We start from the raw sequence: 26140 nt of genomic DNA, 5'->3' as shown, positions 1-26140 counted from the left end.
GCCTAACCTTTGTTTTCCTGGAGATAATAACTTTATCTCTTTGATTCACCTAATTTTGTATGCACTTACCATTAATCCAACACAAAAGCTTTAGCAGTGGTATAATCGCCTCTCCAGACATTCGTTCCCATGGTTCAGACTTCCTGAAGAAGCTTCCGGAGCCTGCCACCCATGGCCTGGACCTCTGCCCCCTGCCTCTCCAGGTGCCTCTGGCATCGCGGGCTTCCCTCCTCTGCCTTCTGTCTTCATCAAACCTGGTGCTCTACCCTGTGCTCCTCTTTCTAGACCCAGACTCTCCCTTGGTGTGGAGCACAGCTGTCCGTGGAGTCCCGGGAGAGAGTGCATAAGGAGCACATCTCCAAGGCTGCTTTCTGGAGACATCATGACCTCACATCCACTGACTGATGATCTGGTAAAGAACTCCTGCCAGGAAACCACTTCCTTTGGAACCAGGAAACCCGTCCTCCATGGCTCTCAGCTGAAGAAGGAGACCTTGCTTTGCATGTGGCCCTTTTCTTTCTTGCTAGACGCTTGTAGGATTTTTTTTCCCCTGAGTTTTCTTAAATTAACAATGTGTGAGCAGACCTGTTGAGTCTGTTTTCACTACGGGCTGCCTGTGTTGTGTTCCCTCTGACTAGAAATTTATGTCCTTCTGCATTGGGCATTTTCTTTCATTACTTCATTTCCTTTTCTCTTTGGGGAACTGAAGTAGTCCCCCTCTTACCTGTGGGGTCTTCATTTTTTGGAGGTGCTGCAGAAGGAGCCCCGGGCCTTGAGTATGCCAGGCAAGCGCTCTATGACTGAGCAACACCCCAGCCCTAACTGCACTTTTAATTCCTTGGGTTTCAGTTATTTGTAGTCACTGTGTCCAAAATATTAAGTGGAAATTGAAAAAAAAAAAACAATTCTACAGTTTTTAAAAAATCGTATTATTGCATGTTATTATAATTGTATGTTTTACTATCATTTATTGTTATTCTTTACTGTGCCTGAGTTATGTATTAAGCCTTGTCATAGGTATGTATATAGAGGAAAACAGCATACACCGGCCTCAGTACTGTCTGCGGATTCAGGCATCTGTAGAACATGCTCCCCCTGGATAAGGGGGGATTGCTATATTATTAGGTATGAAACCTCCTGGTCCTCTGATTACTTTCTCCTATTTTACATTCCTTCATCTTTCCATTCTGCTTTCTTGACCAATAATTCAAACTTTCCACTGACTTGTTATCTCTATTGTGGTGGTTTTTTTTTTTTATTCCTAAAAATGTTTCATTCTTTTTCCCTGAGTGTTCTTTTTCTGTAACACCCAGTTCTTACTTTATGCTTTCCTTGTATTTGCTTAATTCTGAAAGAATATTACTAATGGTTTTCTGTTTGGGTTTGGTGTGATTTTTGATGTTGTTTTCCTTTTTCTGTGTGATTCCATCTCCTGAAAGTTGCTTTTTTCTATTTGTGTTGATATTCATCCTTCATGGTAAAGATGTTTTCAGGTGACTCTTAACGCTTGGCTGTCTGCTTCTATTAAGCAGAAGCCATGGCAGAGCTCACTGGAAGCTCTCAACACAGGGACAAGTCATCTTCCATCAGCCTCCCTTCTGGCTGACTGCTCAGTCAGAGATCCAGTGTTGGGTTTTTCCTTGGGTGCCCAAATAACCAGGAAAGCAGTGTCTTCATCTCCGGACTAGAGGGCGAAGTCCCAGCCTCACGGGAGCTGGGTGAGAGTAGAGACTTGACAGAGGTCCTTGGCCCCAGCGTGTCCTCATTCACCCACCCTCAAGTCTCAGTGCAGCCCCTCTGTATTCAGTCACAGGTGTTCCTCTAGTCCAGAGGCCTCTTTTCCATCACAAACAAAGAATAAATCCTGTGTCATGAAGAAGGACAGGGGAGAGGTAGGCACCTGGAAGAGGACAGGGATTCTGGAGGCTGTTTGCCTCTTAACAATTCTGAAAATCATCTTTATTTGAGTCATCTGCCTTAACCCTACTCACTTCCAGCAGTATCCAGGGCCCCTAATCACTAGGTCTTTTGAGACTTATAGGTATAAATTGCTTTCATTCTGTTTTTCCTGCCTCCGGTTCTAGACTGTGATAGATCTTTGACCTCTTTCCTATCATGCTGTGTCCGGATTTTTATTGCTTTCATTGCTCTCTTTCTCCTTGACCTTGTGAATTTATGCCTGCTTTAAACACTTGGGCTGTGATTTTGGAGAACTTCTGGAGGATCTAAACATGGATATATGCATCGCATCTTCCACCTCAAAGCAGAAAGCCAGCCAGGGTTTCCTTGACGGAGCTGCAGTCATCAGTGTCATCAGAATTCCTTCTTTTAGGTCTACCTTTAGAGCCACATATAAATGTTTAAAATCATTTCTTCTTGCTCCATTTCTGAAGATAAAAGACAGCTAATCGTGGTCTTCCTTATGCACGTTCTCAAGTACTCTGCTAAGCCACCATTAAATGTAAACGGAAATGGCTCTTTTTTTCTTGTCAGGAAGCATCTTAACTTTTAGCTGTGCTTCTATGCCCTTACGGTCCGTTCTGATTCTCTAGATACCTTTTAGCCAGAGAATCCTGGCTAGTCATTTCTTCAAATAAAGCAAGTATAAGTAAACAGACATTGTATTCACTTAGTAGGTGCCTATTGTCCTCCAGGCACCATGTTGAGTACAGGAATTGGAACAAGGAACTAGAAAAATGTGCTCTGTCTGCGGGAACCACAGGCCCTGTTTTAATGGAGCCTAAATTTGAGTGGTCATTTTCTCAACCGAGCCTTGAAATTTGGCATGACCTGCATTCCTCTGACTGGCCATTTCTTAAATATGCTTGCAGTCACTTTGAATTATCTTCTGAAGTTCTCTCCTGCAGGATAATGACCCTGTTAGTATATCAAAGAATTCACACACACCAAATAATTGTCTTGCAGGCCATGATCTGGAAGGAAATGGATTTCTGTTTTCATCAACTTGCAACAGGGATGTCACTGGTCTTCTCAGCACATTAGTTGCATTTTGTATGTGATGTAGAAATTCCTCTTCACAGTCTTACCTTCTTTCCCAGGCTCTATGGTCATGCAGTGGAAGGAAAAAAGTCTGCTTATGTTTTTTCATGATGCTTAATTCATTTTCAAACTTAAACATTTTACATATTGTATTTAGATTTGCCTGCCATCAAAAATATGTTAAAATATTTATGTATTATAAAAACCATGTTGGGTTCTCCTAAGGTCCTTGCTTAGCATCTGGACAGCCATCTTAAGAGACAGCTGCCTTAAAGGAAGAGTCTCACCTTCCCGCCCCAGGGCGTTTCTGAGAAAGGCTCACCTCTCCTCAGACCACCCCACCCCACCCCTAACCACCCGCAACAGGACCCACACATGGGGCTAGGATTCCTAGTCTGCCCCATCAAAGTCCCAGAACCCAAGCTTGTTTGGCCCCTCTCCCGCTATAGTGACTTGGCCTTTTGTGTCAGCTCTGACCAATACACGCTCGTGTGGCTCTCTGCCTGGTCTCCGTTGTTCATGTCTCGTGCCCTGTCTCTTGTTCCTGGCTTTCCCTTCGGTCCTTATGAGGACGTAAAATAGAATTAAGAATACACTGTAGGAAATGATCCACTGCAGCGGCCACAGGAAATGGCATGAAACGTGCACCTAGAAACTTAGGAACAAATGTGTGCCCCTGAGAGCTCAGTGGACAGGTTTAGCTGTAAAGTTGCCTGGATTTCCTAGTCACCAGTAGAAGTGACGACCCAAGCCCACTGTGTGGCTGCCTGGACTCTGGGTGAGCCATGGTCCTGAGGCAAGTGGCACTGGCGGGACTCCCCTCCCAGAAAGGCTGCCCCCGGGTAGAACACCTGAGCCCAGGGAGGGGCTGTGAAAGGAAGTGATGGAGTATGGTGAAGGTGGCACTGTCTCTTCTTATCTCTCAGGTCACCTGTCCTATTCCAAATAGCCAAGGGCAGGTGGGAGACAGGAAGAAGGATCGATCCTGAAGGCCAAGTCTAGTCCACAGAGCTCCAAAGCAACTGGCTTCTGAGGTTTGTCCTAGTCATTGATCCTGGTGCTTTAATTTCCATAGACTCTGGAAAACTCAGAGAGAGCCCTTCCTTAAGGAAGCACTGATGGACATCCCCCTTTCCGGTGGACTCCCACAGAGTGGCTCTCGGCATGAGGGCTTAGTGACTGTTGTCACAAGTGAGGTTCTCACGCACATGTGTGTGGTTCACATCTGAGGTTCAACCTACCACACACCATGCTCATGCGGAGGGTCTTACTCTTGGCCACAGCACATGAGTCCAGGGAGAGTGTCCACCTGGAGCCAGGTCAATCAGAATCCTCCTCTCAGGGTCCCCAGACAGAAGGGGCTCTCTTCTCACCAAGCAGCTGCAGGAGTTAGAGAGGCTCAAAGTGCCCCCATGACTAACGTGGAAGCTCTTCTCAAGTACAAGAGGAGGTGAGCCAGAGCAGAGGAGGGCTGTTCCCACAGGAGCTGGCTGAGGCTGAGCTCTGCTTCCAGGGGCTTCCGAGGCCCAGCCACATGCTCTACCACGTGCCCTCTGACAGATCCTCTTACCTGCCACCGAAGGAATCTAATCACTACTCCCACCGGGTCCCAGCACATGCCAGATGTTGGTTCCCTCTGGTTCTTCCTGCAGCACAGGAAGCCACAGTCCTCCCAAGGCTTGCTCGTTTCCCAGAGCTCACGGCAAGCGGTGTTTCGAATTACAGTGAAGAAGCAAAGACAAATGGAAAAGAGAAGCACACTGGGACTAAAGTCACTCTGAGACGGCAGAACGCAGCTGGAAGAGCCAGCGCTGCCAGTGTCCAGCCGCCAGGAGCCGCCTGGGCACTCCTCCTCCCAGCAGGCTCCTTCTGGAGGCCAGTCTGCTGGAAGGCGGCATCACATCTCTCTCCGCCCTGCGTCTCTGGCCCACTGGGCTCGTGCACTATGCAACACACCTCGTAGTTAGTTGGTGGCAGCTGCGTGGGGACAGGGGATGCATCTTCTCCTGCTCCGTCTCCTCCTCCTCCTTCGTCTTTAAATCCTGTGATACACAGTAGGAGCGACATACACAGATCCTCGTGCCTTAGCAGACTGCCTAGCGTCTGCCTTCACCAAGGAGCCGATTGCCCTGCAGCGAACCCAACGTCTCTCCTCATGCCCACTGGTGTGAACATCATGTCCTATTTATGCCTACATCCCAAGGAACCAGAACTATTAGGTTTTGATGTTTTTAGTGGCTTCTCCTGCAAAAATCCCCAAGGCTATGCTATCACAACCAAAGCAAAACCACTGCAGGGCCTCAGAGCCATGTGGCTACTGACTCACAAGGATTGGGGATGCGAATTTTGTGGTTCCTCAGAAATGCTGTGTCGACAGGATTAGTGGCTAATAATAGTGTAATATATGGTTAGTTTTTTTATGTGTAAATATTTTCTGCAAACTTGAGTGTCATTCTAAAATTAAACATGGAAAAAGAAACTTGTGCACACAACTTAAGCAAAGAAAATATAGCTGAAAGTAAATAGACATCCCACACAACCACTCTACTGGAAGAATTGTGAAAATGTATGGTTTTTTAAAATGTGCAGTTTCATCTTATAATTGCTTTCTTTCTTTCTTTCTTTCTAGAAACAGAATATCTTACTCTGGAGGAGAGGAAGGAAGGGGAAAGCAGAGGACTGTCTAAGTCTATTAGGCCGTGCTTGGCACATTCCACCATTGGTCTGAGGACCATTTCAGTGGGTAGGAAGATTTTCTTTTCTTTCATTAAACCTAATTATATTTTGAAAGTTCAAAAGCTTTTAGTGGCACTTACCAGTACAGTATTTTCTTAGTAGAAATACCTCGATGGAGGAATCTCTTAACAGGAAATGATTTTCAAACCAGAGGTGATATTTATAAAGTCATTATCATGCATCTCATGTTATTATATATAACCATTTACATGTAAAATCATTTTTGAGGTGTATTAATTAGCAAGGCCTCCACAAACGAAGCCACCAGATTTAGACCTGAAAGTAGCTTCAAATAAAATGTACCCCTCCATGTCCAGAATCCTAACAGGTGTCCTGCATTTCCTCTTGGTCTGCGGTGTTACAGCCTGTGAAACAGAATGGCCAGAACACAGGCCCAGATCAGAGTCGCCAGCAGAGCCGATTTCCAGCCACTGAGGATTACAGCTGTAAAGCAGACAGCCCCCAACTTGACCCTGGAATTTGGTAGTGGACACTGGCACAGCTACTGAGTCATGGGACTTGGATTACATAAAACCTCCTGTTAGAATTTAAAAAAAGGTCACGGTCATATTTTATTCTGATTCCTATGCGTAAAGCTCATGGCACAAAATGCAATCCCTGCGTTATGGGCAGACGAGCACGGTCAGGGACCATCCGTGTCCAGACACTGAGTTGTGGTAGAGCACAGGAAGCAGATTACTAGTTGTCCCAAATGAGAGTCCTCAGTTAGCTTTGATGACTGTGGCAATGGAGATGCTGGTGATGCCGGTACTGTGCTGAGATTCATCATGAAATTGACAGGGGGCTTTTTTGGACATATACTATCAGGCCCTATACTGAGTGTTTCATAAATATGAAATCATTTAATCTTTATATAACTCTATAAATAGTTATTGTTATTAATAGTTCTCTAGAAACTGAATCCTAGAAAAAATAAGTAACCTTCCCAAGGATGCCAGTTCGTGAGAGGCGAGCTGGAATTACTCACGGCTCCACAATGCCAGAGCCCACATCCTGGCAGGGATTGGAGGAATCAGAGCATGTCAGTAACACCTGATTCTGTACATTGGGCTGAGGCCAGGAGCCCAGGAAGATGCCCTCCCATGCTGGGTTTGCAACCATGCAGCTGCAGCTAGTTCCTAATTAAAGAGCGGTCGGCTTAAACTTGGATCTTGCAAGTGTTAAGTGTCTCCTCCCCTGACCTGGCAATCTTACAGAGATAACAGGTAGTGCATAATGATTTAAATGTCCCCAAAGTTCTTGTAAGAAATTGAATTTAGTCTATAAAATTAATTAGTTTAAAAAATTACTGAGGAAAGCCTAGCATCAACAGTAATGCTGGTCTTCTGCAAAGTCCTTATAGAGTTTGAAACTTCTAGGATCCTGGACAAGACCGACTGTATTCTCATTGACAAGTTCACGCACGAATCATTTGAAGTATGACACGATAATATCTGTAAATCAGAAAACAAAGACAGTACTTACCCTGAGAACCCACAGAGTATAGATTAATAATTAGTTACATGCCCCTGGTTTATTTCTATAGAACAACCTTTCATCAACTGTAAAACTGGAATTACAATAGCCTTTCTGGCTATGTCACAGAATTGTAAGGATCAGTTCAGATGTGGATATGAAAGCCCTTTGAGATATAAAAAGGAAAAAGCCTTATCCAAATGGAAGTGATTATTTTTTTATGGTTATAGCTCCAAAGTAAAGCAAAAGATTTCAAAAGTCTCATCCGACTAACTGCCCTTCCGCTCTCCCTTGACATTGCCCTTCTCCTGCTTGTGGGTGGGTGTGTCCAGCTAGAGGTGCCACTGCCTTTACCATTCCTTGCTGGCCCAGCTTGGAGGAGGCTACATCCAGGGCACACTGAGGTGGAGGGTGATCCAGAGCCTGCTGCAGCTACTCTCACCTGGGGCTGGATCAGCATTCACTCTGGGCTGAGGGAAGGGAGACCCCACCCAAGAACAGGGCAACTTCATCCTGATTTTGCTTACTGAAAGCGTTCTGCAAGACTTCTCTGAAACAACACCCCAAGCCAGGTTCCTTGGGCAGGTGAAATGCTGGGGCCGTGATCTTAGAGAACATCAAAGCTGTTTGGTAGAAACCATGACAGGGGAGGAAAGGCTGTCATCTGACTTCAGTGGGATCAAAGGACAATAGGGTTTTGCTCAGGCAGCCGAGAGGCAGCACAGGTGCATGGCGTCCTGCAGTGGTCCTGTCTAGGAGCTGCAGAACTCTTGGCTCTGAGCTGCTTAAATCAAAGAAAGCCCTTGGTCACAGTGAGTGCACTAGGGTGGACTGGCCTTCAGTCATGATGGACTCTGAGGCCCCAGCTTTTTCTCCAGGGCTGGTACTCCCTGTCCTCCTGTATCACTGCCCAGTGTTTGAAGTGCCCCCAGTCATGCAAAAATGGCTGCCACACTCCTGAGCCCTCCACTCTGAGGCCAGGAGAAAAGAATTGCCCCAGGCAGGTTCAGCAAAAGTCTGGGTTTCACATGCTCATCCTGCACCAATCCCTGTAAAGGGGAACTTGGGGGCTGTCAGGTGAGCACCCCTGAAACTGGGGCTGAACCTCACACAATGCCAGGACCCAGAGCCTCCAAGTGCCATCTTCTGTTACCATAACCAGAAATGGGGGTAGAGGATGGGCAGTGCCGAGCAGCCAACATCCACGCTGCAAACCTGGAGGAAGCCAAAGGACATCATGACAGTCACCTCATGACACCCTCTAGTTTCTGAAACTGAGGTCCAAATCCTGGGCTCTGGGGTTGAAAACAGTCACCCTCCTGTCCTTCACAAAGCACCCATCTCATCATTCCTATCCTCACTCATCCCCAGCAGCCCCAACAGCAGCTCTCAAAAAACCACAGGGAATCATCAATTCAAAACCTACAGAATGTGCCCTCCCTCGTGAGAGAGGATTTTATGTTTTCAAATCAGTGTGCTTTACTCAGTCTTAAGTGCCTCTGTGCATAGTTGTGTCTGCTCAACTTGCAGAGCAAGGCTGAGTGCCAGGGATAAGTACGTGACCAAGGGGACTTCCTCCAGAGACCCTTCTGAGGACAAAGTTCCTCCCTTTGAGCTCTGAGCAGTAAAATTCTCGTTTCTTCTGCTTCTTGAGTCAGTGGTTCATTGCACCCTGCGACCGATCAAGACTGCTGTGGGTGGGGGAGCCCAGCACTGGCTTTTGGAGAACTTCCTTGAGGCACCTGAAGAGCTGAGTGTGCAGCCGCTTCAGCCCTGGATAAGCAGCATTTGAAACTGGAAGTCCCGGTGAGGTCTCCGACACCCACGCCATGTGGGGTGGGACAGAACAGAGACAGGAGGTCGGAGCCAGAGTGAAGATGACTCAAGCTCCCTGGCTCACAGACAAGGAGGTCGAGCGTGAGTAGTGCCATGGCTTGATCATTGTCTGCAGGGAGAGGTGAAACCAGGTTGGGAAAGCAACCTGTGGGCCTTTCTGGAGGGCACAGGGCGCACTGAGTACCAAGACCCTCAACAGGTAGAGGCAGGGTTTGGAGTCGGGCACAGCTAGTGGAAGGCTCCGTGTGTCAGATGTACAACTTTGGTGGCTTAACAGATGACTCTGGGCTTCACAAAGACAATACTTTTGTTTCAGGGAAGAAACAAGAGAACTCATGTTCAGTTCTCAATGGAAAACTTGCCGTTAGCATTCAGAAATGCATGGCTGCTCTGAAATTATTTGGGGGGATTAAACTCAGAGCCTCCTGCATGCTCTAAGCATATACTCTACCACTGACTACACCACAATCCCCTTGAAATCTATTTTTTAAAAAGGAAAGGATGGAGAGCAGGTGGCAGAAAGGGAGGGAGGGAGGGAAATCAAATCAATCAGGGGATTTCTTCACATACCAAGGGAATAAAAAGAATAAAGTTTAAATACCAATGAAGATAACAGAATAAGATAAAAATAGATTTGGCAGGCCTAAATTAAGATGATGAGGAAGAAATGGTGCCATTGCAGAAATTTAAAATGTTTTAGAAGCTGAAATTATGAAAATCAACACTGGAGAAACCAATTCAGTTACTGTCTGGACAGGAGTGTGAGGCAGAGATAACATAAAGGCCCAAGACAAGACAGTGAAAAAATGACAGGAAAATTTATTACATTAAGATCAAGATCCAAGTCTCAGATTGGGCCCCTTGGGGGACCTCAGCCAAGGATGCTGCTCTACCCCTTGCAGCCAACTGTGATCTGGGACTTTGGCCACACACACAGCGAAGCCAGGGCACACACCTGGCCCTGGGTCACAGCCTCCCCCCGTCTCCTAACACCTGGCTTGGGGGTGCATCTTCCCCCAATCACTGTGATGGAGACCCCTGCTCCCACTGCCTCCCAGATGAAGCAGTATGTAGAGGAGGAGGAACGTGGTTCTCCTGCCACTCCTGGAGGCCTGAGTGTTGGAGGAGGAAGAAGAGCATCCAGGACACCTTAATGTAGAGGAGCAAGCAGACAAGTTTGAGCAAAGGTTTGGTGGGTGAATGGTGGTCACCACCCCCTGTTCCAGACACAGTGGCTCATCTGTAGCAAGGAGGAATAGCCACGTTTTCCCAGGACTGCATGACCAGCCCCCTGAGACACAAAAGTGCCTGTGAATGTCTTCCTGTCTGGCTTCCATTTTCCTTCTTCCTTGTTGTTTGAATCACTTTCCAAGTGAAGGGCGGCCATGATGCCTTGCTCATATTTTTGGGGGGAATTCACACCAAGATAAGGATCAAAATAGGAAAGACAATGGAGATGACATGGATATGGACTGCTCCACAGATTAGAGAATAGACTAAAGGAATTAAATGATAATAAAAACATAAAAGAACTTCAAACAATGTACCATCAACTGGAAAATTAGTGAAGAATAATTAATAGAGATTTTTTTCCCGGTAAGATTATTGAACTTTAAAGAAACGAAAAGAATCTTACATTCAATAAGAAGAAACAGGTAAACAGGTTCTTTTAGCCAAAACAAAAGAAAAAAAAAGAAAGACAGGCTATAACTTCTACTCAAAGACATAATAAGATCTCAGAAAAAAATAGAGCAGTCAGATGCCTGCACAATTTTGACAGGGAAGAAATGCTAACCTCAAAATGGCACACCCAACAAACTGCTCCTCACATGGCAGCTAGCAAAGGGCGTTCTAAACATGCAATGCACCGCGTTAAAACACACTTGAAGACAGACCCTAGCCCAGTAGGAGACAGAGTCCTTGTTCCAAGATTTAAATAAAACCTTAAAACCATTTATGATCTTGAAATGGGAATATATATTTTTCTTTCCCATAACCCAATAGCTACAAACTAAAGGAGAAAAATTTTAAAAATATTTGCAAAGAAAAAAATTAATACAAAAATATAATTGTAAAAGATGACAAAAGATTAATATCCTCTTACATAGGGAAATTTTAACATCAATGAAAAAAGACTGCCCATTGAAAAATGGGCCAAGCTCATGAAAAACCTCTGATAGAAGAATTCCAAACATGTGCAGGCACGTCATGTTTCTCCTCACCAATCATGAGAAAGTGCAGATTCAATCCAGGGTGCCCTCTTGTTTTCTACCTGCCATATAGGCAGGATTGAGAAGGGTAGACAATGTCCATGTGTCACAGCGATGTGACTCTTCTTGAGGGCAATGTCACTGTGAATGTTGAGGTTTTACATGGGTAGCCCTGTCGCAGCTTTCCCAGGGGTAGCATCTAATCCTTCAAAACAATCAGACCAACAGGAATGTATGTTGCAATGTTTCCTTTAACACAATCCTGTGAAGGCCTCAATGTCCACAACAGAGGGTGCTGAAACTAACGACTGTGTGTCCCTTCAGTAGAATGCTGCACAGATGTTAAACACCATGGTGTATTCCAACATTGTTTAACATGGAAAGACAACCATGCATATGGATGTGGAATTGAAAAAGTGATTTCAGAATGAGAATTGTGGGATTACATTTATCTAAAAATGTGTGTGTAAGTGTGTCCTCCCACCCACATCACACAGATATCTGAACACATGGAGTGTGGTCACCTATGCACAGCAAGATTAGGGTTATAGTTTGCAATCTTTGTCCTTTTTAATATAAGTTTCCTAAATATCTGATTTTTAAAATTTACAGTATGATGAAAAATGCAAGCATCTTCATTTTAGAAAAAATACACCAAAAAGTTTATGCCAATAGATTCTGATTTTGGGCTGATTAGCAGGTTTCCCATGAAGCTTTTCTTGATGTGTGTTATCCTGGCCGCATCCATGTTGTGGAGATAGAGACCATCCAAACTGGAAAAAACACCCTGCTGTGGTCCAAGGATCAGGCACCATCGCTTGTATTTGGCAGAGACTAAAGGCAGGCGGGGAGGGAGGAGCTTTGTGGTAGAAACACGGGGGGGCTTCTGGTGGGCCCTGATAGGAGGGCGCTGTGTGGAGAAGCTCCAGGTGGGTTACCTGAGCTCACATATCCTGTGTGATGGGGTGCAGAGCATCTTGGGCTTTCTCTGCTGGTTCTAATCTGGAAGGGGTGGGGGTGGAGGGTAGGGAAGCTGGCAGTCACTGGCCAAGTCCTGACTGTTCTGAGCCAGCTGCTGCAGAGAGTGGCCTGGCTGCTGCAGAGGTGTGGGCCTGCATGGTCATGTAAGGCCCAACCATTGTCCACTCCTGTCATCAGTCTCCCAGTGCACTTCAGTCAATCCACATGATTGGGCACATCATTTCTAAAGAACCCTTGGGACTCAGCCATACCAGCACCCTTATTAGCTTATAAATATTCCTGGAGCAACACTTGGAATACTATCCAAGTATTGATGGTGTGGTGGAAATATAACCAGTGTTACCATCCCCAAATCTTCTCCAACTTAATTTATGAATGCGAGTTACACACTCAAACCCTTGTCCCATGTTGAGCATGGGTGTTTTTCTGAGTGCCAACATGACATCAGCACTGTGCTGCATGCACAGCGGATTTTATTTCACTTTGTTCTCCCTACAGCCCTACCGAGACGTCACTGCACGTTCCATTCTACAGATGAGGCAACTGAGGCTTGGAAAGGCCCCAGAACATGCCCACAGTTTGTTAAGTGAAATGCCAGTTAAACTCGGGTAGGTCTGACTGCAAAGCTTGTGTTGTAAATCCCAAGAAATATGAGGCCCTGCTGAAATGATTTGGCCACACACGTGGGCTGGGTTTCCAAAGCCCAGAGGAGCCTGGGAGAGAACACAATGCACTGATCCTGAGCTGCAGATCTTGCTTATTAAGGACTATAAAAGAACCTTCACCCATAATTCTTTTATGTACCTGGAGGGTTTCCATCATGGTGTCAGGAAGCAGGATTCTAGCTAATGTCATCCTTTGGCAGTGACCATAATTCACTTTGATAATTACTAACCTGCTCGCCCAAGGATGTGCAAAGTCCTATTGTGGACAGGAGAACAAGAGCTGCAAACTCGCCATCGGCCGTTTTCTCCAGTAAAATGTTTGGCACTTTTACTATTGTAGATGGAAAGGCACCACCTCCCTGTTTTTTCAGAATGGCTGCTTCACAGTATCATGTCAGAAACTACTAAGTGCATAAGCAGATCTTTTATAATTTGGGAATTTTCCATTTCAATTGGATTCAGTTGTTTTTGATTGCTCCTTTGTTCTCTCCTCTGGGAACACATTTCCCCAAAGGTAATGTATCCTGGAAATGTCTAATGTCCTCCTCTTGCCCACCGTGTCCTTCTGCCTTTTCTGTTGACTTACCCTCTGCCCCATATCTCCCATACCCCACCTGCAGTCAGCTTTTCCTCTCTACCCTGTGGCCATTCAAAAAATGTCTGCATGCTCCAGTGAGAGGGCAGCTTTCTGAAGTCCAAGGCCTGAAGCTCAAATCCAACATCAGGCTGAGATCCCCCAGTAGGGACAGGCTCAGTGTCTGGGGTTAGACTGCTGCATTCCCCACCTGGCTGTACAGCTCACAAGCTCTGGGACCTTGGACAGATGGCTTAACCTCTCTGTACCTCCGGACTTAGCTGTGAAATGGGGATGAGAAGAGTACCTACTTCACAGGAGTTCTGTTGTGTTTTTAAGGTTATCATGGGAATCAAATGAGCTTGTATATAAACCCTCCATTGTGTGTCTGGCACAATGGAAGACTCCCATGTGTTCGAGCCCTAAGGTCAGTCTCAGCCCAGCCTCACGGTTGTTTGACAGGACATGGGCACAGTCTAGGCCTGAAGGAGAGAGCGGTGTGTAAGCTGGAATAGGCCCTCACCCTTGTAGGAGTTGCTCCTGGGCTGTCAGTCACATTTGTTATGGATCCTTCAGCTTAGGAATCCAGTCTGGGCTGGGATGATCATCTTTCATAGCCAAGGTGGTCATCCATAACTTCTGTGGTTTACAGGCTGCAGGGCCCCCACAAACTCATCTCCCAGTAGCCATACCATGGGTAACCCCTGCCTCCATTGAGTCTGGGCCAGACCTGTGACTTTCTTTAGCCACTAGGACACAGCAATGACGGGGTGTCGGTGGTGCCCTTGTTGGGGAGATTCTCCCCTTGCTGGCAGCCATATTGGGGCCTCACATGGAGAAACACAGGTGACTTCAGGAACTGGGTGGTCTCCAGTCAGTAGCCAGCAAGAAACAGCCACAGAGAGACAAATTCTGCCAATGATCACGTAAGTTTGGAGAGAGACACTTCCTCAGTTGAGCGTTAAGATGAGACCTGCCCTGCATCTTGGACTGGAGTCCCGTGAGGCACCACTTCAGACAGCCCAGTGATGTCAGGCCTGCACTCCTGACCCCTAGGGGATGGTGTGTGTTGTTTTAAGCCACAAGGTCTCTGCAAAGATAGAAAACAAATGCCCTTGCTCTGATTTTTCCTTCTCCTATTCAGCATCTGGCATCATTCCATGGGCAGGTGGAAGTTGTGGACTGTGGACACCTGCTAGGGAAGCAGGCAGATCTGCCCCTTACCGGGTGTGTGACCTTGAGAAAATCACTGTCTGACTCAGCTCATCACCTGTCTGCCTGTGCAGATAGCACATCCCAGGCCCTCACGGGACTGTGCAGGAGTAAAAGGACAATATCTGGAAGTCACTGGGCACAAAACCTCAAGCTTGTCAAGTGGGAATCAAACTATCATGGAGAAGGAGCCTGTGTATGACCACATTCTGAATCCCATAGACAAGGGTGTCTTTAGGTTCTTTGGGTGGGGGGCAAGCTTTCTCCATATAAGGCATTAGCTAAATTTAGCACTTGATAGGCAGAAGGCAGCGAGGCTCAGAGACACTGCAAACACAGCCGGCACGAGGTGGAGCTCACAAGTCGGAGCTTAGCAGCTTCGTCACCCACAAGAACCTGGCTTTTGGTATCCCACAGAGGTGTGCCTGACCAGCATGACTGATCTATGGATCCATTGTGGTCTGTGCTCCGGGAAGGGGTCCTGCTGCCCTTTGTATAGGGAAAACATGTGAGTGGCCTCTGGGGACAAATACACTGAGCCAGGGTCTCTGCTGCTCGGGGAAGTTACATACCCAGCTCTGGAAGATGGCATCAAGAGTAGGAACTGTGCTCTATCTGCTGTGCATGTGGTAAAAATTTGCTCCCATTCTCTAGGCTCTCTCTTCACCTCACTGATTGTTTCTTTTGCTGAGAAGCAGCTTTGCTGTTTGAATCCATCCCATTTATTGATTCTTGGTTTTATTTCTTGCAGTATAGGAGTCTTGTTAAGGAAGAAGGGGCCTAATACGACATGATGAAGATTAGGGCCTGCTTTTTCTTCTGTTAGATGTAGGGTCTCTGGTCTAATTCCTAGTCCTTGATCCACTTTGAGTTGAGTTTTGTGCATGGGGAGAGATAGCAGCTTAATTTCATTTTGCTGCACGTGGATTTCCAGTTCTCCTAGGACCATTTGTTGAAGAGGCTATCTTTTCTCCAATATATGTTTTTGGCTCCTTTTTATAGTATGAGATAACTGTATTATGTGGGTTTGTTTCTGTGTCCTCTATTCTATTCCTTTGGTCTACTAATCTCTAGAATATATAAAGAACTCAAAAAACTTAACCCCCCAAAACCAAATAAACAGGCCAAGGACCTGAACTTACACTTCTCAGAAGATGATACACAATCAACCAACAAATATCTGAAAAATGTTCAACATCTCTAGCAACTACAGAAGTTCAAATCAAAACTACTCTAAGATTTCATCTCACTCCAGTCAGAATGGCAGCTATTAAGAATACAACCAACAATTAATGTTGTCGAGAATGTGGGGGGAAAGCCACCCTTATACATTCCTTGTAGGACTGCAAATTGGTGCAACCAATATGAAAAGCAGTATGGAGATTCCTTGGAAAACTTGGAATGGAACCACCATTTTACCCAGCTATCCCACTCCTCAGTTTATACCTAGAGCACTTAAAAACAGCATACTATAAGGACTCAGCCACTTCTATGTTTATAGCAGCACAATTCACAATAGCTAAATTGTGGAACCAACCTACATGCCCTTCAATAGATTAATGGATAAAGAAACTGGTATATATATATATAATGGAATATTACTCAGCATTAAAAGAGAATAAAATCATAGCATTTGCAGGTAAATGGATGGAGTTGAATATAATGCTAAGTGAAGTAAGCCAATCCCCCCAAAAAACAAAGGCCTAATGTTTTCTCTGATAAGTGGATGCTGATCCATAATGGTGGGGGGAGCATGGGAGGAATGGAGGAACTTTAGATAGGGCAAAGGGGAGGTATGAGAAGGGAGGGGACGGGGGGTAGGAAAGATGGTGGAATGAGATGGACATCATCACCCTAGGTATATGTATGAAGACACAAATGGTTTGACTCTACTTTGTATACCACCAAAGACATAAGAAATTGTGCTCTATATAGGTACCATGAATTGAAATGCATTCTGCTGTCATGTATAACAAATTTGAATAAATAAATAAATAAAAAGAGAAAGTAGGACTTGCGCACAGACCTTGTCAAGAGGTAGAGCCACAGGCTGCAGGGTTCATCTCATGCCATCTGAGAGTGCTGCCAGGGTCCAACAGAAGACAGTCCTTCTTCTCAGAAGGGCAACAAAACACCACTCTCCCACCAGCTGAAAAGCCAGCCTCTTCCCCAAAGTGTGCATATGTGTGAGTGTTCAGAGAGCAGTCCAGACAGGGAGGGTGGAGGACAGGCTCTTTGATGCTTTTTCCATCCTGTTATGGCCTGATAAGCCAATAAGATATGAGGATATTGAGCACAGGAATAGGACTTTGGTAGGAAACTATATGGAAAAGAGAATCCAGTGGTTCTCAGATTTGCCTTCCCCAGAACACTGATCCTTTCCTGCAACTTGTCAAAGATGAAAGAGATGGGGTGGAGCAGTAGAACTCTTGTAGGAGACGCCCTTTTTGATTTGTTCTTAAACTTCAACATTAGAAATCAATAAACAATAGAAAGACAATGAGGTGTGCACCCCAAAATGCAAGTGTCAAAGGCGAAGCCTCAATTCTTGTATTTATCTGCCTGGGCTGTCGAGCTACTGTCACGCATCCCCTCCAAATTATTTGGTATATTTCTATGAACATTTCAGGAAATATTTGTAGGAAAAAATCACTCCTCAATCTTGTATGAAAAAGAATCCAGGGGGGTAGCACCCCACCTGCCAGGCAGGTTTTCAACCAAGGGCAGGAATCCACTCTGTTAGCCCCAGTTCCCTCAGCACCTCGGACAGCGCCTGTCTCCCTCCTGGCCAAGACCACAGCTCCCGACTTATCTGTCTCTCAGGGCAGAGCTGTGGAGCAGGCAAGGAAGGAAGGGGACCTGTGGCCTGCTGTGACTTCTACCACGCGGCCTGCGCAATGGTTTCATTAATGAGGTTCTAGGCATAAAGTTAGCTAGATGAGATCGAAATAAAACACACAGACTCAATTACCTTATGTCTATTGCTAGGTCCGAGACGGCTCCCCTCTCTGGTTCCCTCCTCTAGCCGCCCAGCAGGGCAGCAAGGATTACTCAGGGCTAGCAGGAGAGAGAGAGAGTGAACACGCCGGGGAGTAGCCTTTTATTGGGGAACAAGAGATTCAGGGGAGAATTCCATCCAATGAAGGTTGAGGGGGGACCGCACTCCAAGGTCAGGGTCAGTGATTGGGCCCCCGGGGTCAGTGGTCAGGCACACCCCCACACGGATGGGCTCTCTCCTCAGGAAAGGGTCGGGAAAGCTTCGACACAGCCAAAGCGCCTCAGGCCCTTAACGGGAGCCACCCAATCACGTGTCAGAATGGCTCCCCACAGTGACTCATAGGATGGACTGCTGTTTTGTCGAAGTTACTGCTTGTGTATCTCATTCCTTGTTCTTTTAAACTCATGAAAGCTAAAAGATGCGTTGGTCATGTCATCTCTCTGAGTCACTCAGAAGAAAAGCGGAAGTCTGGCGAGACCCTTCAGAAACCCCCTGACCTATCTGGCTCCATCTCTTTTCATCTGCTCTATGCTCACTCTGCTCCCAGAATATTGAAATTCTTGCTAGTCTTCTCCAGCTGTAGCTTCCCGAGTCACTGTATTGGAAATTACATCCCCACTCTGCCCCACACCGCTCCCTCTCTTCCTTGCTGTTTCTCCTTGTCACCGTCTAAAATACTATGTACATTTACAAATATATATAATTACCTATAATAGGGTGTATGTTCCGACAGTACACTATTATATGTTGTGCATACTATATGTATGTGTGCATGTTAAATGACACCTACCAGTTCATCTAATTAGCTTCTCACCAATAATGCTAGGCAAATAAGAAAGATCAATTTCCCTGAGTGTGCCAGATTGTTCACATTTTATTGGGCACACTTTACATGTATTATATTTCAAGTATATCATGTTTCTCCAACTCCATCCCAATAATTTTGATCTGTTTTCTTTATGGCAGCTTTCCCAGTACCTGGAAAACTTTCCCTGGAGGTATGTGCTCAATAAATATGTGATGAGCAAATGGAGAAATAAATTCACAAACAACCCCGAAGGCTGGTCATAATAGCCCCATCTTGGGGTGGTGGAACTCGGGCTCAGAAGTTTCTAGAGGCTTGAGCAAGGTGGCACAACAGAGCAAGCATGGCACTGGGCTGGAGTGTGATCCAGGGGCCCAGGGTTCTTGGGTCTTCTGCCTCCTGATTGCCTGCTCCTCCACATTGACGTTCTCTCCCCAGACACCTACATGCCTCAGGGGCTCTTTTCCTTCCCCTCCAATGGAATCACTCCACACAGAACATGAAAGACAATCAGGTTCAGGTAGGATTGGGGGAAATTAACTGAAACCTTACTCATCCCTTGGGATGCTGCATTCACAGGGCTTCCAAAACTTTGCCTGGTGCCTCCATCTCTGAACATAAAGTTCTAGCCTCCACCAAAGCCTCCTGGTGCTGAGGGGTGGGGGGTGCCCAGGACCCTTTGGTCACAACCTCTGCCACTCTGCCGCCCTATCATTTTCCTGCACACGGCCTTAGGCACAGGCAGGCAGGGTTGCTCTGGACCCTTAGAAACAGATGTCAATGGCCAAATGCAATTTATTGTGTCAGGGCTCCTGTTCCCCAGGAGGCTGGTGACTATCCTCGGTTACCTCTCCAGTGACTCTTCTTAAACACGACTCAGATATTTGTTTTCTTTAATACTTCATTTCTAAAACCTTATCAAAGGTATAATTTTTCCTCAGAAAGCAAAACTTCCAATCTGCCCTCTTGTAATCTGCTATAATTTTTCGAGTGCAAATACTTTTTCACAGTCCTTTTCCCTCGAGGCTGAAATGATATTTGAGACCTGGAAATGGAAAGAGAATCTTTCCAATTATGTGTTTGGTGCTTTATTATTTCAACCAATCCATATAAATGCAAATAGTTGAAAATTAGGACAATTCCCCTGAAATAGCAATCTCCCATTTTCCATACACAAGATGCCTATCGACGCCAAGCTAACTCCAAGCTTATTAATGCAGTAACTCGTTTTCAGCTTTGAAGTAGTAAATAAGGCCTATCAGGCTATCTAATTAGCTCCCTACCAATAGTGCTGGGCAGACAAACTTACAGCAGGTTTTCTAATTTTATTGGACGTGCTTTCCGTATTGCCGGTTAGGCCTCCCTGTGCTGCAGAGCCTTGAGCTCCCACTTAGGGGCAGCTCCTCGCTGCACTTCCAGGTGCTGAGAGAGGAGTCCCTCTTGGGGCCTCAGGTAAGGAGAGTGGAGCCGCCCCGGCCGAATGCTCTGAGCGTTCAAGTTGCCCCATAGGAACAAAGGAAAGGACCACAGTGACAGAAAACAAAAGAACATCGGAGTAGCTAGTCCACAGGGTGCAGTGGGGCATCTTACCTTCGTCCGCACCCAGACACACGGAGTGAGCAAGGAAAAAGGATTTCCTTCACAAAAAAAAAAAGAAAGAAAGAATACGTCATAGACTTTTAAAAACATCTCCGGCACACACCTGCAATCCCAGAGACTTGGGCAGGTGAAGTCGGCCGAGGAGCATCCTGGTGTGTCAGCAGTGCCCCCATACCACCCACAGCCTGCACCTCGCCCATCACCCAGCAGGTCCTCGAAGGCCAGGGCCAGTTAGTATCAAGACCAAAGCTGTGCCTGAGGATCTAGAAAATTAACCCTGCCCGCCTCTCAGGTGTGTGCATGCGCATGTGTGTGCACACACCTGTGTGGTTTGAGGAGCAAGAATGAGGAAAAACAAATCATCTCAGAAAATGTGAGTTTACCTAAGAAATGTTTAAAAACTGCTGCAGGCTACACCTGGTCCCTTTATATGTGAAACACATGAAAGAAGAAACAGGCTCAAAGGGCCCAGGTGCCCTTTGGGATCCAGGGTACGGAGGGAGCACAAGGCAGGCAACACAGCGGTGTATGTGACCCCCCTTCCCCTCTGTCCCACAGGCTCCGGCAGTGTCCTTAGACAGAGGACCCTGCACACTGGCTCTGGGATGAGGACAGCAGTGGACCCCTGTCCCCAAAGGAAATGGAAGGTGTGACCCAGGTGTTAGACACTGGAGTTGAGAGGTGATCAACTCAAAGCCAGGGTCCTGGGGGAGCAGACACACGGTCTTACAGACCATCTGGTCTTTAGGGAGCAAAATGCCACTGGGAGGGGACAAGAGATAGCCTGTGACCCAGAGAGGTCAGAGAGGGCCGCCTGAAGGCCTTGCACTTGAGGAAGGCTCCTCTGTGCTTCCCTTAATGTGTCTCCCTGAGGTCCCTGGTGCCTCGCTAGCTTTCCCCCATACTTCATGCTCATCTAGACAGCGAGAGCAGACCAAACCACACCCAAACTGTGAAGCACAGAGGCCAAGACAATACAGATCGGTATAGTCCTCGGGCTTCCTGTGACCTCCCAGCACCGTCCCCAGCCAGCCCTGCCTATGTAAAGACTTGTTGTGTAGAACCCACTCGACTGAGCAGGCTGCCTGGCCACTCTGAGACCTGCTCACATGAGACCATTCTCTGAAGACTCTGTGTCTGTATGTGAAGCTGGTGGCCTAAGATAGTGCCTTTCTGAAGCTTCTGCGGTGGTGAGTGGTGTTCAGTGAACGCCCCTAGTGTGTTGCAGACTCTGGGGTGAGTGAGCCCAGTCCTGCCCTCCTGCTTTTGGAAATAGCACAACAACCAATCTTTTTTTAAAAAATCCATGTCAAGAGTTCCCGTGGAAAAGTCACAGTCAAACCCATTAATTTGTACAACACTCTGTGTATTAATAAGCACTAATAACTACACCTTTGAAAGTAACTTACCACACAAAGAGATTCAATGGAAAAGGAAACGGCACCTCCTGGGAGGAACGAGAGGACCTCAGCCAGCACAGTTTTGGGGACTGAGCTCCCCAGAGACTCCCCCACCCATCAGGGCAAGAAGCAGGCGGTCCTCTTCGTGTTTTAATTTTAAAAGGCAACAAATTAACAAGACAATCCATGTTTGAGTTCCTTTAAAACCAGGAAAGGGAAGAAAAAATTACATCCAGAGGGCTCCAGTGATACTCATGGTGTGTACTGATCGACTGATTGATAATACAGTGGTAACGACAATGTTTCCTGCAGTTAGTTTCACAAGATGCTATTACAAACCCAGAAGAGCTGGCCCAGCTATGTCATTTGAGAAAACCATATTTAAAAGAAAAAAAAAAAGAGCATATCTCTATCTCATTGTGGTATTCGATATGACAATACTGCAATAGTACAGGCAGGGAAAAAACATCATACTTTCCTCATGACTGTAAAAAAACAAACGTTCACACCTTCTAGTCAATCTTAAATCAAAGCAAATGTGTCTGACCCCATTTGGAAAAGTTGCTATCTGAGCACAGAAATGGGTTTTTCTCTCACAAGCAAAAGTTTGGGGCAGGTTTACATTTTTCTAAAACTCAATTTACTCTGAACCAGTTAAGAGAGGCAAGATTTGAGGATTGAGAGCAACCGACACTTAATGATGAAGATAGGATGGACTTTAGCCCATCAGTCACACTTCACATAGTTGGAGATTAATTCCCAGAGTCCTTCGCACACTTATTCATGGTTTTGCTCTTCGAAAGGAAGTTTTTTTCATCCCTGTGCCAACTCCATTGCGAAAGGACCTTTTCATAGATGTCTTCTCCAAAATTGGCTTTAAAAATGCTGGTCCCTCGCTCCCATCCAGCCTGGCCAGGCAGCTGCTCAGCAGGACGAGAAAGTAATCAGGCTTCCCAGACACCTGGCGATTCTGGTGGGGGAGGGAGGAGAGAATATAGCTTTAGGTTACAAGTTTATTGCAACAGTAACAATTTTCAAAATCTTTTGGGGACAAATCCAATATATCTAATCTTCTTAAGGGCAGATATTCTGCTAAAACACAACGTATACTTTATCCAGATACAAAATATTATTTGGAGTGATCTGCCCACTTATCTAATTTTGCACTCCTTATGTAATTGCTGCTGTTCGGCATTTATATCAGGCACCGAATAGTTATCTTGTTGCTGGAACTTTATAAGGAATGTTTCAAGCAGCTTTAATTAGTCCTGGGAATCGTTAAAAAAAAAATTCCCTTACAAACACCACCCAGGATGACCAAATTCCAGGTTTCAGTCAGGAGCACGTTCCTTCCGGGCTGTCCTGGTGACTTGCCCAGGTTCCCCGAAGGGAGGTCTCCCTGTTTGGAGCCTGGCATCTTCAAGTTTTGGCTTCCCGTCCATCCCTCATTAGCCATGGGAGGCCTGAACTGTGCTGGCCACCGTTGGGACACGCCTGAGCCAGAGAACCAGGTCTGGAACCCCAGTGCAGGAGCTGGGCACCTAAGTCTAAAGTTCAACCCCATGTTGGCAGATGAGGAAACTGCACTGCAATAGAGGATGTGCCCCCAGCCCCAGGGGAGAGCCGGACCCAGAGCTCCCTGAGAACTGTCACCACTCTCAGGCTTTCTCACTTGTAAGGTTTCTGAAGAATCGCAACGCACTGACGAGACACTAATACAAATCTCATTGGTAATCACAGCAGTGATTTGCCAGTGATCTCTGGGATATGCTTTCTGTACTTCATCTTGTTTTATTTCCCCCAAAACCTCTATGAAGCAGGTACTATTAATTCCTTGGTTTCAGATGAGGAAATAAAATAGCCTGGAGCTAAAGTCATTCAAAAGCTGAGGCATCTGATCCAAGCCTAGGTTTCTCAACTGAGTAGAAGGACAAGAGCTGAATGCTTTTATTACAAATAAAGAGGCATGCCGCAGAGCAGAAATCATGCCCTCTGCTGTATCCATGCAGGAAGAAAAGTTTGGCCTCGGGTTACTGTGTTTGGAGGTGGAAAAGGGGCTCAGATGTTCCTGGAATCCTACACTCCCACAGGGGTGGCCTCCTGGGGCCTCCAGCAGTCAGACTTCCCAGGCAAGCCATTCCTCGTGGTCCCTGGAAGAACAGATTTGTTTTCTTTTCTTTTCTTTTCTTTCTTTTTGATTTGGGAATAGGCAAAGACAGTTTCATAAATATCAGTTATGGGAAAACCAATTCAAAAACTCAGAGTTGAACACCACTATGTGTTTTTCCCTGTTTCAAAAGAGGGAACCTAAACATGATAGATTAATGTCATCTATTTTAAATTCCCAGCAGGAGGGGCCTCTGAGTCACTGCAGGAAGGGAAGCAATCCAGTTCTCTCCAGAAATGCTCCTGATGCCAAGTTTGTGCTAAGAACAAAGGTGCCAGCTCTGGTCATGAGCTCCCCGAGCCCTTCCCAGGAAGGCAGCAGCTCGCTGCTCCAAAGATAGCCTCTGCCAGGGTGGGCCCCTTGCCTGGTTGACAGACTTCATGAAGTCCAAAGCAAGTACAATCAACCCCTCCGTGCACCTTCACCTTAATCAAATGGACACAAATACCATCCACATCAGTACCAGATGATGGGTTAGGAGGAGAACAAGAGTGTCAGGTGCAACAGCAGAGACACAGAAAATGCAGCAGGAGGAGAGATGTTTCATTTATGAGCAAAGAGGTCTCATAAGTATTTTAGAAGAAAGAACATTTTTAATTTAAAAAAGCGACAGACAAGTGCCTCTTGTTCAACAGAAACGTCACAAGCAAATCTTTGGGGGAAGAATAGAAAGTCATTAGGAAGACATTTGAGACAATATACCAATTTATGGTTTGTGACTCATCAACTTGATCAATGTGGTGTCTTATAGAATCGATGACTAAATTAGTGTCGAATACTCATAGGGATAAGAAGGGGAAAGAGAAGCTATATTAAGTAAATGAGAAATAGAAAAATGGCAGATGCAAGAGTAGGGAGGGACCAGTAGTATAAATAACTAGGTCAGGACGCAGATTTGTCATTTAGGATGGGTGTGACTTCTCTTTATCCTATAATTGATTTCATAAATCACATTGATTTCAAGAATTACAGTATGATAGGTTAAGTTTTAATGAAGAAAAGTTGAAGTTCACGATGTCATAAACAACCAAAGATATTTTAAAATTTTAACCAAAATATTGACCTAAAACAACTAAAATATCATAGAAATAGTATTAAATATTCCAAAGAAAGACATTCATTTTCTGAACATCCTAAATGGCTCAGTGAGCATGGTTGAGACCTAAATCAATACTCCTGAATAAATATATGAATTAATATTTTATGTAACATTTCCTTGAAACCTCACATTTTCTCTACAGTCTGCCTCTGAAAAAGGTCTCCTTTTTTTTTTGTAAAACTAGAAAACTCACTGTTTCTGAAAATGATTATAGTATTTTTTATGTAATTTCAATGGCTAAATGTTTGCTGTGACTATGAGACGATGCATGTGGAATAAATAAATTGTCATGAGCAAGAAATTACATTTTATACCGAAAAGAACATTTCCCTATGCAGGGGGCCCATCCCAAATAACCCACAACACATTCCACACTGCCCAGCATTGCTGACGGTCATAAGTCTCCCTTTAAACACTTGCATGAATCTGCTCATACTTTTTTTTTAATTGAAATCTCTAAAAATAAAGGAAATTCCTGCTCCGTCCCGAATTCCTTGAGATGAGTTTGAACTTAGGCACTCTAGAGATGCACTACTAGTCTAGCCACCTATCAAGCATCGAAAACAGAGTAAAACCCTTACCTGAGATGATAGAACTGGAAAACAGGGAAGCACATGCATTGTGGACAGCAGCAGAGCGAAGAGAAGGTTGAATTTTAATGAGCTGCAGAGTAGGAAAAACAACCACCTCAGATTTAGTCTCATATTGACAAGTATACATTTGAAGCATATAAAAACCCAAAATTTCTCATTGAAGAAAAATGAAGCGTTTTACCTCATCATGTTGGACTTTCCAAAATCTGCGTAGAGAGGTGGTTTCATTGCCAAATTCCTCACGCTTGCTGGAAGATGCTTCTGTGGTGGCCCTTTTATACCAGAAGAGTTCAGAAGTAAAAATGTCATTGTGTCCCTTCACATGTGACTGGTTGGTCTGGCTGTGGCCTTTTGTTCTTGTTAAGTAGGAAAAGGACAATAACATATAAACATTGTCATGGAGTTACTAACAGTTGACTTAATTTAAAGGTTACCATTTAGAATGCCCTTCAAAAGTTTGGTCCTCTACACCACATCACTGTGACATAGATGGCCAGAGGTCTTGAAAAGAACCCAAAGATTTTTTTTCTTTTTATTTGGAGTTTAAATATTTTAGAAGAATGACATTAGTTCCTTGAATATCTCAGACATCTTGTTTCAGAGACTGACACAAAAGAAATGGTTATAAGACCAAAGATGTAGGCAGATTATTCTCAAATGACACATGCAGGTTATTGAAGGTCTCTATGCTAGATTTCTTTCCTTTAGAACTTCCTCTGTTAAGGTAGGGAAGTAATGGCGCACCCTTTTCCACTGGTCCTCCAAGTCAAGGAAGTACGCTGGTCTGAC

The 26140-nt window shown here is 45.4% G+C and overlaps 1 protein-coding gene across 1 annotated transcript; it reads right to left on the bottom strand.

Annotated features, from left to right (window-relative positions):
• Window positions 1–22273: 22273 nt before the first annotated feature.
• Window positions 22274–25579, bottom strand: NPS (neuropeptide S; the record flags this gene model as incomplete). Its single annotated transcript, XM_081268260.1, has 3 exons — window positions 22274–22453; window positions 25340–25421; window positions 25533–25579. 3 exons carry the CDS (start codon window positions 25577–25579, stop codon window positions 22274–22276), a joined length of 309 nt encoding a protein of 102 aa, XP_081124386.1.
• Between the last annotated feature and the right edge of the window lie 561 nt (window positions 25580–26140).

This window comes from Spermophilus citellus (genome assembly GCF_964194105.1).
Source record: "Spermophilus citellus genome assembly, chromosome: 15".
In the NCBI taxonomy this organism is placed as follows: domain Eukaryota; kingdom Metazoa; phylum Chordata; class Mammalia; order Rodentia; family Sciuridae; genus Spermophilus; species Spermophilus citellus.
This window is presented reverse-complemented; position numbering and strand designations above follow the sequence as displayed.